The sequence below is a fragment of the Palaemon carinicauda genome, chromosome 3, assembly GCF_036898095.1.
Source record: "Palaemon carinicauda isolate YSFRI2023 chromosome 3, ASM3689809v2, whole genome shotgun sequence".
Taxonomy (NCBI): domain Eukaryota; kingdom Metazoa; phylum Arthropoda; class Malacostraca; order Decapoda; family Palaemonidae; genus Palaemon; species Palaemon carinicauda.
Genome location: NC_090727.1, coordinates 178,337,669 through 178,353,432, shown reverse-complemented (window position 1 = coordinate 178,353,432; position 15,764 = coordinate 178,337,669). Strand labels below are relative to the sequence as shown.

The 15,764-nt window shown below is 32.2% G+C and overlaps 1 protein-coding gene and 1 long non-coding RNA gene across 2 annotated transcripts in view; one reads left to right on the top strand and one right to left on the bottom strand.

Annotated features, from left to right (window-relative positions):
* The window catches only part of LOC137638799 (uncharacterized), a 143,050-nt gene extending 141,577 nt beyond the window's left edge, over positions 1-1,473 (top strand). Inside the window, exon 3 of the long non-coding RNA XR_011044189.1 lies at positions 1,338-1,473. This is a non-coding gene — a long non-coding RNA (uncharacterized lncRNA). The remainder of the gene's footprint in view (positions 1-1,337) is intronic.
* The window catches only part of stan (Protocadherin-like wing polarity protein stan), a 334,705-nt gene that overhangs the window by 24,127 nt on the left and 294,814 nt on the right, over positions 1-15,764 (bottom strand). The window contains 26 exon segments of the mRNA XM_068371172.1: positions 305-438; positions 1,314-1,520; positions 2,919-3,086; positions 3,213-3,468; positions 3,650-3,914; positions 4,351-4,497; positions 5,676-5,896; positions 6,044-6,262; positions 6,493-6,634; positions 6,802-7,090; positions 7,372-7,632; positions 7,860-8,046; positions 8,230-8,439; positions 8,693-8,889; positions 9,133-9,316; positions 9,762-9,901; positions 10,070-10,358; positions 10,630-10,890; positions 11,152-11,321; positions 11,514-11,668; positions 11,854-12,018; positions 12,800-12,909; positions 13,115-13,319; positions 13,764-14,004; positions 14,983-15,118; positions 15,361-15,525. Of these exon segments, the coding sequence (XP_068227273.1) occupies positions 305-438; positions 1,314-1,520; positions 2,919-3,086; positions 3,213-3,468; positions 3,650-3,914; positions 4,351-4,497; positions 5,676-5,896; positions 6,044-6,262; positions 6,493-6,634; positions 6,802-7,090; positions 7,372-7,632; positions 7,860-8,046; positions 8,230-8,439; positions 8,693-8,889; positions 9,133-9,316; positions 9,762-9,901; positions 10,070-10,358; positions 10,630-10,890; positions 11,152-11,321; positions 11,514-11,668; positions 11,854-12,018; positions 12,800-12,909; positions 13,115-13,319; positions 13,764-14,004; positions 14,983-15,118; positions 15,361-15,525 (5,124 nt within the window).

Genomic DNA, 15,764 nt, shown 5'->3' with positions numbered 1-15,764 from the left:
ATTTAAAATACAGTTATGTAATCCTCAATTGTACTGTAATATTTTCTCCATTTTTACATAAATATTTTGTTATATAATTTTACTTAATTTTTCAATATCTTACTCTATATTTACTCTATTATATATCTACTTAAAATTTCAATATTACGCACATTATTAGAGAGGAGAAATGGAAGATTTATTAGCCATTTAAAACTAGATTCGAGTATCATGATAATAGAGGAGAATGTAAGGTAATCAAGAAGAGTGAGAATGCTTGTAGATCAAGACAACTATGTTTGGAGTTAAAGACTTCTTTACTTACTTGGTCCATATATCGTGTTAATGTAGGCCTACTTTCTACTCTTAAGTTATCAGCTTTATCTGGCATTTCATTATCTGATGCTGTTGTTGTTGACAGCCGCTCACTTGCCCACAATGGTGACTGAACATTGTGTTCTGGAAAAGAAGAAACAATTACTCTAAATCCTCTACCTTACAGCCATATCAAACACAGAAAGCACAAATACTGTTCAGCTTTAAGATCAATCAAAACATTTTGAAGTACTTCTCGATTGGACTGCCTCATAGTTTAGATAGTAAAGTTTTTGAAGATATAACAGTAGATTCTCATTAACCATTTGAAATAATTAAAGAGCATGTGAGTCTCTAAGACATATACATACATACATACATAAATACATACATACATACAGTACATATATATATATATATATATATATATATATATATATATATATATATATATATATATGTGTGTGTGTGTGTGTGTGTGTGTATATATATATATATATATATATATATATATATATATATATATATATATATATATATATATATATATATATATATATATATATATATATATTTATAATATTTTTTTACCTTAATACAATTTATTTCAACCCAGCCTATTATATAAACTTATAACTCCATTCCATTTTCAGTACTTTTGAGCAAATTTCTATCAGGTAATTGTAAAGACTTAATAGAAAAATATTAGATTTATGAAAAATTAAGAGGGTAATCAGAGTTTACTAATATTGCCCATGGTAATAAGCATAAATGTCTAAATAACTTACATTATGCAAATTTCCCTTCCCATTGCAGCAATGCGATAAGCATGGTTGCACATATGATGTATCATTTATGCTTTCTTTAACAAAGCAATCAAATAATACTGGAAGGTCCAGATTCTGATTACAATAATACTTGAATGTATAAAATTGTTCTCTTGTTTTTGTATAATTTGATTGTTTTATTCATGGAACAAAAAAGTAGCTAACTATATACAGTACAATATGTGTACTTACCTTTGTAAATTCCTGGATATGCAGGAGGAAGCTGAGATGACCAATGGGTGGCATATATTGGACGAATATTATGCAACAATGGAGATCCTGTTGCACCAACTGGTCCTGAACCTCCCAGCATGCCCGGAGGTGGAGGAGGAAGGGCTTCGGCTGTTGTATCCAAGTCATATATGTTGGGGAGGTAACTGGATGGCTTAGGGGGCACTTCTTCAACAAAGACAAAAAATGTGTTACATGTATGTTATAAAAAATTATTCTGTCTTTGTATTACACTCATACAACCCTTTGAAAGTTATCTATTAAAAATGTAAAATTATTTATGAAAACACTTGCAAATATCAAAATTATGCCAATTGAAGTTCAGCATTTGTATGAACATTTGTGATTTATGTACATATTGTATATTACCATGTAAAGGGCAAAAGTTTAAGACCAGTTTTGGATGAAAAAAGTCTGTGTTCGCCCATTACCTGAGAGATACTTTTGGAATTATGAAAATACCTATTTATTTTTTTGACTTCTGTTGTGTTGTTAGGGTATTCTAATTGCATATGGTTCATTAATAGGTTAGCAGTTTGGAGGGATTGACTTAAAATCATATAATATACTCATTTTAATTATGGTATATAGTTTCATGTTTAAGTAAAATAGATTTATTTACCAGTAATTTTTAATCTTTATTAATTTATAGTACTGCACTCGAGCTATGTTGTGTGAACCTGTTGGTAGGCTATCCTAGTTAACCAAAACCTAGAATTTTCCATATCTGTACCGGTAATTAATTTTTCTACTTACATAGTAGTTAGGAAGGATTGACTTAACAGTATATAATATGCTCAGTATAATCATACACTGTAGTTGTGTGTTTATGTAAAATAAAATAAGAATTATTTTATTTTATTACAATACTTTGGTCACTAAAAACTTATTTTGGACAACTAGGAATGTTTACATCGTTTGCTAAGAGATGGTAGTAGTGGTGGGTGTCCGAAACCTTAAAATTTGCAGGTTATTGGTACTTATACTGTGGTATACAGAAAAACAGTGATGCAAACAAGTTTAAAGAGGAAAAAAACTTAATGTTCCATCGTCGATCATAACGAACAAACGAACGCATCAACACTTTTGTGTATAGGTTAGCTTTTGCAGCAACAGCTATCTTACCAATTAATGGTTACGTAATAATAATGTTATTATTAATGCTGATTATTACTTACTTTATCCTTATATATTCAAAATGAATGAAATATGAGCAATTTTATGTCATCTTTTTCCTAAAATCACTGCCTAACCAGAAAGCATTTTGTTTACCTTTCATTGTCGATCATGACAAACAAACAAACACATTTACACATACAAGTAATAACTAATGATAGTAAGAGCTTTTAGTAAAGATATTATTATAAATAAAGTTTAAAGTAGGTATAGTAAAATATTTATAATTGAAGTGCAGTAAAATTAGGCTTGCCTTGAAATTGATGTTCACCCATTACATGGAGTATATAATAAAAAAAAAAAAAAAGGACATTTTTGGGTACACCCTTTACATGGTGTCGTCCCTTATACAGTAATATACAGTAATCATAATTTGTTATGTTTTCATACCTGGGGGTGGATTGGTTCTTCTCTCATTAACTCTGAGTGTACCATTATGAGTGGTTGTGTCATCTTCATCACTTGAGTGGGAAGAAGCCAAGTCAAGGGAACGATGATCAAGGCTCAGTTCACTCTCACTTTCACTTTCCCGTCGCTTTAATGATCGTCCAGCAGCACCTACAGAATATGACAGCATTTGTGTAAGTCACTATAAATTATTGAGTTACTAACTGATATTTAGGATTTGGAACTAACTTGCAAGTACAGAAAACTTACTTTTGAAAAATACATTTGTGAGCTTACCATTCTTACGATGGAAGGTTGTAGAATCATTATATGCATAAGGAGATTTCACAGAATGAGAATTTATGTCTGTGTTAGAATTGTAGTTGCTTGGAGTACTTGATGAGGGCACCCTTCCTCCAGCAGCTAATCCATCACTACGACTGTAAGGCGAACTTGAAGTTTTACAAGTTGAGCGAGATGTTGTGCTGGCAGTGGAAATCCCAATGTTCCGTCGAAGTATATTAAAATCATCATTGTAAGTAAGAGCAGATCTCTGAAAATTTATAGCTGGATTAGATTTTAAGACATTTTTTCGAGTAATGTATTTAAAATTAGTGAGAATGTAATACATATTGTATCTTAACTTGTGGAGAACCAAATTTAAGCACAAGGTGTTGGAGTAAAGTGATGTTGGATTTATGGACTTTTTATAAAATAAAATCTAAATTACTTACAGATGCTACAGAAGTTCTTGTAACACTAAGAGATTCTTGATATGGGACCTTTCTTCCAGTGCAGGCTAAGAACATAAAGTAGAGGGAATCTCGTACTCGAGTATTTAGCAGACAGTAACCAACAAGGATGAATACAGCCGTCAATAACGAAAAGACAGAGAAGAAGTAGTGTAGAATTTCCAAGTCTTCAGAGACTGATAAGACAGCTAAAACCCATGTAGCACCAAGTAGTGGTAAGAACAAGATACCTAGCCATAGCAATGTTCTGCAAAAATAAAAAGATAAAAAAATATTATAAGGAGCAGTACTCTTCTGTTAAAAAATATACTGTATACTGTATAGTATTGTATGCAAAATAAAATGTACTTCATATAAATATCACTGTTCATTACTTTAACCAGATCATCGATTTAAAAGTTATTATTATAGCTTCTTTATACATTCAAATTAGCATACTGTATAGTGTAAAAAATTATAATATTGAATATACAGTAACTTCAATGAATGTGTTGTCATGTATAGTATTGTGAATAGAATACTATCAATGGTCAATTCCTACTACTCTTAATATATTGTAAATAGCATTCAGTACTGTACTATCAATAGTAAAATTAAGTGAAAGCAGTAGCAAACAAAATGTGTTGGGAGTAAAACATAATATGCAATACCAAGTTCTGATATGTAGAGCCTTTTCCTTTTACCTTAAGTTTCCAAAACCTTCAATGTGGCCTTTAAGAGTGAGGGATGCTCTGATGGCTAAAACGAACACAAGAAGAATGATGATCACAATGGCACATATGGGACCAACCAGCGCCCATACAACACTTTCGTAAATTGACAACCAGCAGCTGTAGAAAGGCAGAAGAGATCATAAGATGACCTTTTATGTTAGTCTTCATTAAAATATAATTGTTATCAACTTCCCTGGATAAAAGAGCTCAAGATTAAATTTATTGCTTATATTGAGGAGAAAATGCAATTTTAACAATAAATTTTATCCCAGGCTCAAAAGTTTCAATGAGCTTTATCTTATAGTTCAGAAGTTAATGGCAGTAACCTCGGTATGGGTAATATATAGCACAGCATATATATATACACACACACAAATATATATACATACATACATATCATACATAATATATATATATATATATATATATATATATATATATATATATATATATATATATATATATATATATATATATACAAACACACACACACACATACAGGGTGTTCCCTAAAAGTGTTCTCACTCTTTGACTTCCGAGTACTCATGCATTTTGTGTACAAGTAGGTGTTTATTGACACAGATGCAATCCGAAGGAGTTAGAATAAATTCAATTAAATAAAATGTAAAAGTTATTATTTAATGTCATTTATAATTATTCAACGTTCCCTCTCATTCCTGAGCGTTCACAAATTTTCAAACTGTTTTCCATATTTTCCAAACAAAGATGATAATGTACAACAATGGATACGACAACATAGTCAAACATTTCATTTGGAATTACAAGACATTGTCTTTAAATTTATTTTTTCATGCCAATGGATTTCTTTTTATGGGGATATCTCAAAGATAAGATTTACGCCACAAAACCCCTGGCAATCAATGATTTGAAAAATGAAATCTGAAGACAATGTCTTGCAATTCAAAATGAAATGTTTGGCATGTCCATTACTTTTTCTTACATGGGCTTGGAATGTCCTCAACTTTAGTTTTCTCTCATATCCATGTTGCTCTTTTTTAGTCTCTTAGTGCTATTCCCATCATTATTCTTTCAACAGCTCTCTGAGTTGTAAGTAACTTATGTTCTATGGCTTTAATAAGGCTCCAAGTTTCTGATGTATAAGCCAAGCATTGTGAGAGAAGCAATATGAACATCAGGTGAGGTTCATAGAAATAATTAAAGTAACTAAATTAAATTTACAGTAAGCTTATATTCTAGATTCAGAGATTCATGTGTAATGCAAAGAATATGGAGATATCTAAATTATTACATCAAGCACACTGTACAGTACTTACAAAAAGTAATTGCCATATTGGTCAGCTCTAACGCCGACTGATAACCCAACAATAATAGCTGGGAGACCATAACCACAGGAGTAGTAGAATCGCATTTGCCCGTGATTCACGTCCCTCATTTCAGTTAACATTCTGTATAGGTGAACTCCTTCTATCAAAAGCCAGGTAAATACACACAGCCAAAAGTAGTGGAGCCCTATAGCTACTAGCTTACAAGGAAACTGAAAAAAAAAGACTGGTATTAAAAATGCTGTCAAAAATATGATTATGTATATAGCACAACAATTTAAATATGTTAGGAGATTTTTATACTGTAATATGAATGCAAGCACAATAGAAAAAAATGCAGCAAAAGGCCTTATCTTTACCTCCTGCTGGACCAAGAAGTGTCGAAGTTTGAGTGCAGTTAGGAAAAGCAACTGTACAAGGAACAAGCAGGCTGTGAGGTTCTTGTGGATTGTGTTAGAGTTTGTCTGAGCGCCTCTCAAAAGACAAAAAGCAATGAATGCCAGTAAAAGTAAAACAAGAGACAAGATGAGGCCAGTGTAAGTAGTTACGTCCTCAGCAATTGATGGTTCAGCCAAAAACTGAAAATGAAACAAATACAGCATTAAAACTTAACAAAGAAATATACAGTATTTTACTTGATCTGTCAATTCTGTGGTTTAAAGTTTCATTTCCAAATTTCAAAATATTTATTACCTTTTCAAATTCCAAGTTTCCACTATTTACATTATTTATTCGATGAGACTTGAAAATAATTCTACATAGAAGTATCAGTATTTTCTCTACATTCAGTTAATACTGAGTGACTAACCTCGGCTTCGGCATCATTCAAAATAACTGCAAAACTTGAAAGATGGTTACAAGTGCAATTTATGAAGGTATCATTGGCATATTCACCAAAGCCAGGTTCTGGTCCACTTGTAAAACATCCATCACGAGTCCAAAGTCCTTCACTGTTTTTGAAGGTAAAAAGTAAAAATTGGAATTACATGAACAAGATTCAAAGTTCTAAGTAATTGTGTTTCTTATATAGGAATGCCCATCAACATTATAAAATAATTAATATAAAACAGCACACATTACAATATATATAACATATGAAAACTTTCCTGCGACTTACTTTTTCTCATTGGTTACCCATGTTACACACTGAGGATTTGCCCTTCTCCCTACATGACCAAGCCTGAACCTAAGCCGTACTTGAACACCCAATTTTTCCTGTATTAAACCATTGTGTGATGTATGGACAGCAACTGTGAAGACAGGTGATCTCACAGCTAATCCTACTCCCCATCTTTGTTCTACATCAGCACTATAAGTCTCGGGGAGAAGAGTTCCCAAAGATCGAAATATGACATAGCTTACAACAGCCCTTGTATTGCCCAATGTACCACTGGTTGAAGTTTCATCTGCAAAAATGATATGATGTAAGCTGATATATTTTTGGGAATAAATAAAATGAATGGAATCTAAAATTCTGTTATATGTTATAAATAACCCATTCACAAAACATTTATCATATGATTTCAGACAAAATGGCAAAATGCAAATACCAATGTCCAAATAGTAGTTCATTTCACTTCAATATATTGCATTAGCTTTAAAATTAAAGCCTAATACTACTATAATGGTAATAAAACTAAAAAATAAAGTAGATTATATAGTAAATAAGCAGATAAATAAACCATACCTGTTTTAACATCTGGTATACCAACAATTGACAAGGGAATGCGAACATTTGTATCGTGAACCCAAATCTGCTGATTTTTCAAGTAGTTATTGTATTTAGGAATGATAACAGATGCCTTTCCCTGGCCAGGGTAATGTTTGTCAACCAAAGATGAAGATTCTGGTATGATGATGTGATCTACTCTATCATCATGTCCAACAACAAAATCGGATCGACTATATCCATAAAGTTCATCAGCAGACACTGTATCCATGCCAAACACTGAAAAAGTTAATGAATTATAATAAAAAATTGCTATACTTATTTGTCTTTAAACTATTTTATTGAAAAACAATATCCTATTTGATAATGATGATTATAAACCAAATAATTCATGACTAAGAAGATAGTCAACTATAAAGCCTGAAGCAAAACTTTCAAACTTCTAAATCTACAGAAAAAGTTGTCAGTCAGTATTCATTATAAATTCCCAGAAGCAATCTACTTACCAACATGAGTAGTAGGAATTTCAAATGGAGTTGTGTAGGTGTCTCCCTGACTAGCAGCCAAAGTAGCTACATATTCATCCATTTTTGTTAAAAGAGAATCTGCACCAAATCCTTCTACTCCATTTATACGTTGCCAATGAGGGACATAAACAGGTTGTAAAATCACTGATGCAGATTCAACCAGATTCTGCAAGAATTAATAACAAAAAAAAAAAGTTGCTTATGATGTGTCCCACCAGTTATGAAAACCAATTTTAAAAATGCATTTACACCTATATCAAAATAAATGCCGTACAACTATAATTTGATAAAATTATAAAATCATATAAAAATAAAAAAATAGTCTCATAAGCCACCAAATAATACATACCTGTACATAATGGCGATCCTGACGATGGGTCAAGTTTAACCCTTCTTGATGAGTTTCGTACTCCAAAAGGACGATGAGAAGACGGGAGGCAATAAGAATATCAGAGCCCCACATTGATGGTGTTACTGAGCAAGCGTAATTCAAGTCTTGTGAGATCTTAACAGCAAGGTAAGTAGTTATTTCTAATTCATTACTCTCCAAGCTCTCAAGCTGTCAAAGAGAAAATGCATACCCTGAATTACTTGCATGAAAAACAAATGTAGTAATGTAGTCATGAAAAAAAGGATGAATGATCAATCAGATACTCCTTTAACTTGGAAAATTATAACTCTAAATCCTATGTGATCTTTCAATATTTCTTTGGCAGACAAAATGCAATATTCTATTGCTGTATAACTACATTATTGCTGCAATTATATTTTTTACTTTCATAAGATAAAATCATGTAAGCTCAACCACTTACCAGATCTCTCAGTTCAATAAAAGTATCAGAAACACAATTAAACATATCTGGAGCTCCCCAACCAATTTCTTTGTGACAAGACCGTGATGCTTGACCCTGTGCACCAATAGGACACTGTTGTACTGTGGTACCATCAAATGCTGTTTGCTCCCACCATATCATCTCAGCAAAGTTCTTTGGGCACCCATCATACACAACTGGAAAAATTCTTTGGTTAGCTAACTTAATTAACTTTACTGTAGAATACTGTATACGTACATGAATAAATTTGTCAACCAATTTCCGAAACTAAAGTATATAGTGTAGGTACAAATAAGAATGACAGTTCTATTACAACTACAACAATGTGGGTAAGAATACTTTATAATTCTTAAGGGCAGTTCTCCAACTCCTATGATTCAAATTATTAAGTACAATATAGCACCATTTTAAACACTTACTTTCACACCCTTTAATGGTGACTTGAGCAAAAGGATTGGCACACTGATCACATCTTCGTCCTATGACTCCAGGTCGACATCTACATTGCCCAGTGAACATATCACAAGAACCTCCAAAGGATCCCATTGAATAGCAGTCACAATCGAAGCAGGTATCAGTGGATTTTGGCTGATAATGATTTTCCTGTATATATGAATTAAAAAAATAAGGATTAGCATTATGTAATAGCATAATTAAAATAAATTTGTAAGGAGAGAACTGTAGCTTGAAATTACATGGTGTATACCACCAATATTTGACATAAAAATACTGGGAAATCACATCAGTGTGTTTATAAAGAGCCTATGTATGAAATACATGAGAAGTTATATTACATACAACATAATTTAATCATTTTATATTAAATGAAATGATAGAGAGCAAATATTTTAGCAATTTCATTCTAGGTCGATGATTACTGTACTGATAATTTTCTGGTGCCTTCAACTTTGAAGGTCATTGGCACAATTAAATAGAATCACTCAAATCATATTACTAAATTTTGATTTAAAATGAAAAAAATAATTGAGAAATAATGAACATCACTTCCATAAAAGCAATGTTACTGTCTAACTTTTATATGAATTACCTTGCAGCGGCATTCTCCAGAAGTCTTGTTACAATCTCCATCGTATCCTTTATCTACATCACAGTGGCATGGCCCACAAACTGGATAACCCCACCAATTTGTTGGACATGGCTGGTCTAGTACAATTTCACAATATTCTCCTAAACAACAAGAAGAAAACCAAATTAACTACACCATCACCTATAGTATTCACATAACCTACATACTGTATATGAGCAGAAAGAATTTCTCCACTTTACAGAATTTATTGACAATTATGTAAGCAAAATAAATATCACATATTTAAACACAAATGGAAGGTATCATACCTGAAAACTCATATGTTGGGCATTCACAGCGGTACCCCTTATGCGAGTGGATATCGTGAATACAAGTAGAATTATTGCTACAAGGATTTAGGTTGCATATATCTCTGCATGTATCTCCATAAAATCCTTTGTTGCATTGACATTCATACCCTTGCCATGTGTTGAGACAAGCAGAATTAAGAGGACATGGACGTGATGTACAAGGATCTGAAGCAGTACATCCATCCCGCACTCCACTCTCAAGTGTTGGACGAAGCCATGAATTTTTAGTGATCCCTACCCTGGTATCCTATTGGTAAAAAGAATAAAAAATAATATAATTTGAACAAGAACTGTCATAATTGTAATGTTTTAATAATAATATTGTCTCTCAACCTATAAATAACCAAAATCAAAATTATTGGAAAGCCTGACGGAGAGATACTATTTTCTTTTAAATTGCAATAACATGCCCTTAGTAACTTATAACAGTTTATTGGAGTTTTCTATTTCTCATTCTCTCTCAAATGAAAGTGCTTACTGCACCAATTACATCAAAACTCTACTTCTGTATTTCCTACCTTGACACACCCCTTGAAACCGACCACTTTCGCTGGATCAGATGGCTGAACCCCTCCAACTGATACTTCACCATTCAGAAGACCAGCCACATCCTCATCAACTTTCTCAGTGATTTCATGGTCTCCAAAATCTAGATTAAGCCACACTTCACCAGCCATCCATTTCACTTCTATGTTGTGCCAAAGACCATCGTCCACTCTGGCATCTGTCATCTTTATAGTTGTGTTTTCAAAACGATATTGTATGAAACCATCGACTAGCTGTAAAATGGTTGAAATAAATTGTGAAATTGATCTTGACAAACAGTTAATATTCTGCATTCTGTGTTCTTCATGCAAACTGTACTGAGAATCTTTATGTAAATTCATAAAAAAAAATTAAAATTAAAAGCAACTTGAATCAAGACATCATTTATATTTAATGACCAATAATTTCAAATGAATAAGTGAAGTATATCCAGTTATATGTTTATGATAAATTTAGCTAACTTTTCTTTCTGAATAAAAACAAGGTTCACTAACCTCTATTATGCTCTTGGAGTTCTTCTGACCAACATTTGTCATCATCAGCATACCAAACTGTTCTCTAGTTCTGAAAGACAGGCTGTTAAACCAAGGCAACTTGATGTTTTGCAACTGAGGACTAAACAACAAGAAGCCTTCTCCAGAGAACTGCTTCACTATCTCTATTTCTGAAAATACAAAGCATATGGTTAATATTAGTGTATTAAGGGATGTATGCTATTATCAAAGATGAAAACACTATAATAAATTGAATGTAACATTGGTACACACGTAAACTTAAAAGTTAATCGGGAATAGTACTGCTGATAAAATGACATAATTGTTGTTAAATTATGATACAGAACATTTCACTGCCTTACCTAAAGCACAGTTTTTCTCCCCATATCCTACAGGACAGTCACAGATATAAGTGCCAAATGTTTCTCTACATGTTCCCCCATTTTTGCAAGGATGGGAACGACAGAAACTATTTTTCTCTGGGCAGCCAGGATATGTGCCATTGTCCGCAACATGTCTGAAAATGAAGATTTTAAGAAATTTGCTGCCAAAAACAGAAAAACATAAATTTACATACATTAGGAAAACCTCAAATTATATGTCACGGCAATTTATGAAAGGTCCCCAGAGTAAAAACAAATCATGAAACACCAATTATTAATTTCATATTTACGTAATGACCAGCAGAAAGTGATAACTTACGAATTAAGATCAATAAACTTATGGTCAATATAAAGATCCGATATGCAGCCATGGAAGTGATGCTGTTGTACTTGGTAAGTTGTTGGTAGTGAAGGTAATCCTCCTACTTGTAGAGGGCCAGTGACATCAAGAAAACGGTGACAAGACTCGGTCAAAATTGCACATCTGTAAGGTAAACATTATTATTATTATTATTATTATTATTATTATTGTTATTATCATTATTATTATTATTATTATTATTATTATTATTATATTATCATTATTATTATTACTATATTATATTATATTATATATTATTATATTATTATTATTATTATCATTATTATTATTATTATTACTATTATCATTATTAGCTAAGCTACAACCCTAGTTGGAAAAGCAATTCCATCACTGAAAAATAGCCGAGTGAGGAAAGGAAATAGATAATCGATATAAGAAGTAATGAACAATTAAAATAAATATTTTAAGAACATTAAAACAGATATTTCATATATAAACTATAAAAAGACTTTTGTCAGCCTGTTCAACATAAAAACATTCTCTTGAAGTCTTGTTATAAATAAATCAGTGGGACAACGAATTAGAAGTTAGGATCAGGAAGGGTAAAAGGGTGCACAGAACTGCTCTCTTAGTAATGCATGTTTTTATTGAAATGTCATTGGACAATAAAAGAAAATAATAATTACATAGGCAACAATAATAAACCTTAATTTTGAAAAAAAAAAATATAATAAACAAATCCATTGTAAACTAAATTTGCTCTGCATCAATATCATGAAAATACCAAAATACTGATTAAATGTACAGTATACTGAATAAACTTCCTAAGCAAAAATAAATGTATTACTGTATTACCAAACTTAGATATTTCACTGTAACAAAGTCCTTGTCACAGTAAAATTTCTATAATGTCTTCTATAAATTATTGCTTTACAACACTTACCTTGCATCTAGGATTGCAGCCTCTGTGTTTGCACAGTAGTAATCTCCAATCTTGTCACCAAATCGAACAGCAAGTGCAGTGTCACAGTTATCCAAGCTGATGGTTGCACTCTGTATATAACAGATGGAAATGCTTAGTCATACTTCACTGGCTAGGTAACTACAGTATCTGCTTAGCAAAACTGATTAAAACGAAATGTTTAACTATGATATATCACTTTAAATGACGTTCTTTAGAAATATAATATGAAAAAATCGAAGTACCCAAAATCATCCATAGTAGCATTTAATACAGTGTAGAGTAATTTTATCTTACCCTGTTGTAATAGTCCACAGAAACTGTGTGCCACTCGCCATCTGAAACTCCTCCAGGTATTGAAGCGCTGACACGAGTGGTGCTTGTACCAAGACTAAATGAAAATGTTACAGATCCATCAATCACTTCCAGGGCCAAGAAATCGTGTTTTTCATTGTACCGTCCATTGTACAACAACAAACCATTTAGTTCTCTCGTTGCAAAACTGTAAGAGATTACATTAAGGTTTACACCGTGGTGTTAAATGCAGCCTGTAGTCCTATAATACCAATGGATTTCTCAAAATATTTTCTAACATTAATAACGTAACTTGCTTAAAGCAACTGGGGGAGGTGTTATCTTAAAATTAAACCCCTCAAATATTACTACTATCAATCTAAAATAAACCTAAACACTTCTCTATTTTTGTTTTAGATTATTTGAGCAATATAATTACCTTTGTACAGAACCTTTATTTAGTAAAGATCTACAGCACTAAATTTTTAACCCCAACTCACCTTGGAAGAGATCTACAGCCTTAATTAATTCAAATTTATCAAATAACAAATGTTATAATATTCTAATGTATCAAATGTGCAAGAGATAATCCAACGATCCTTGTATTTTGAACCCTTTTAACTATTGAATTGTAAAGGAAACTAGAACTTACCTAATCTTCAAGTGAAGTCTGTGCCTCTGCTTGAGAGACGGAAAGGTAAGGAAATTACCCTGCGAAAATCTACGAGACCTTAGTTCGCAAGTAGATGTGTAATAAAGTGCACGTGTACAGTTGGTACAAGTAAAACCACTTTCTCCTCCATCATTAGTAGATATACTCGAACACTTGCTCCCATGCTTGCAAATTCCATCTATACATGGTCCACTCAACATGTTTACTTCGCAGTTCTTTCCTGAAATGAAACAAAAAGGTGTAAATAAGTTAACATGTGATGACCTCTCACAACAAATGATTACATCTTTAAATCATATTCTATGGGTTTGTGAAGATTGTATAAATAACATTACCATACTTTGCTACATAATACAGATCTCCTCGCGTTTGTTTATATGATGAGACAATACTACACTTCTGAAGACAAGTATATTAACCAGTCATTCTCCTAGATTTTTCCATTTTCAATTATTCAAAAGAAATTGGCGACTAATATACTGTATTAATAATGAATATTATAATAATATGGCAAAATTCAGAACTCTATTAAAGATCTAATATATATGAATAGCCATACGCGTACTAAGCACATCATAAAAATTTTGTGTGTGGTGCTCCTAAATACCACACGTGCAATTACGTAAGCAGATATACGGCACATAAAAAAACTCAGGTACTGTATTAATATATGAAACTACACAATATAAACAAACACTTTACTTCCAATATACAATCCAGACACATAGCTGTATGCAGATATGTATAAGTAATACAGTAACTCTGTAATTGCAATATAATTACGATGGTTACTTAAACATATACCGGTATTTAGTTTCAGATTCTCAGCCTGATTATATTTTTCGTCCTTTTAATGTGCATTTCATTTGTGGTCTAATAAGTTTCATTAACAGCTAACTGCATTATAACATCCCTCTCTCGTTTCTTTTACATACCCATTCCCTTTTTTTGGTAATTCTTTTATAATTTTTTCAAAAACATTTATAATATTTCTGTGATTTTGTGGTGATATTTACAATCTGAGAATGAAAGTTAGTGTAATCTATAATTTACTGCAAAATCTTTGGACAAACATGGGCTTCTGTGTCTTAAATTATTAATTTCTCTTCAAAAAGTTATTTGGAAATTATTTATGGTGTAATAATGAATAATAGAAGTATATTAATGACAAGTAATGTAAACCAAGTCAAATACTAACCAGTGTATCCAGGTAGGCAGACGCAAGTATAACCGCCCTCTCTCCTCATGCAGGTTCCATGACTTCCACAAGGACTGCTGTAGCAGAGGTTGACTTCTGTGTCGCATTCATAGTGTTCTCTCATTCCGGTGAACCCCTGCAAGGCAAAAACAATTAATTCACGCCTCCTTTGGTGGTCATAGATAGCTGACAATTCATATTGGTAATATTTACAAAAATATCTTGTTATTTTTTCAGCAAATATACCTAGTTATAGGGTTTATCTCAATCCCCTTTCGTATTTTAAATGGTCATTCCCATACGATTGCTAGATTAACACTCTCTCTCTCTCTCTCTCTCTCTCTCTCTCTCTCTCTCTCTCTCTCTCTCTCTCCTTACCTTTGGGCACCTGCAAGCGAATGTGTTGACGGGATAGATTGGACGGAAGAGAATGGTATGTGAGGAAATGAAACCCGAGGCATTGCCGAATTTTAGCACATTGAGACATTCCTCGAAGTTTAGACAAGGCTCGCGTACACACAAGGTGTCGTCAAAAGGCAAAACCTGAAAAACAAAAAAAAGTGAAAAACTAAGATTGACATTTTTTCTTTGTCGTACCAGGCTTTGAAACCATTAACTGAAAATTGTCAATAATAAAATAATGATATTGATTATAACATTAGGGCTGAGTCATGGGAATCTTTCATATGAATGTATACTGAAATATGAAACTGATAAGATTATCTTTTATTTGGTGATTCTTTGATATCCCAGTTGAAATAACTCAACAGAGATTATTTAAA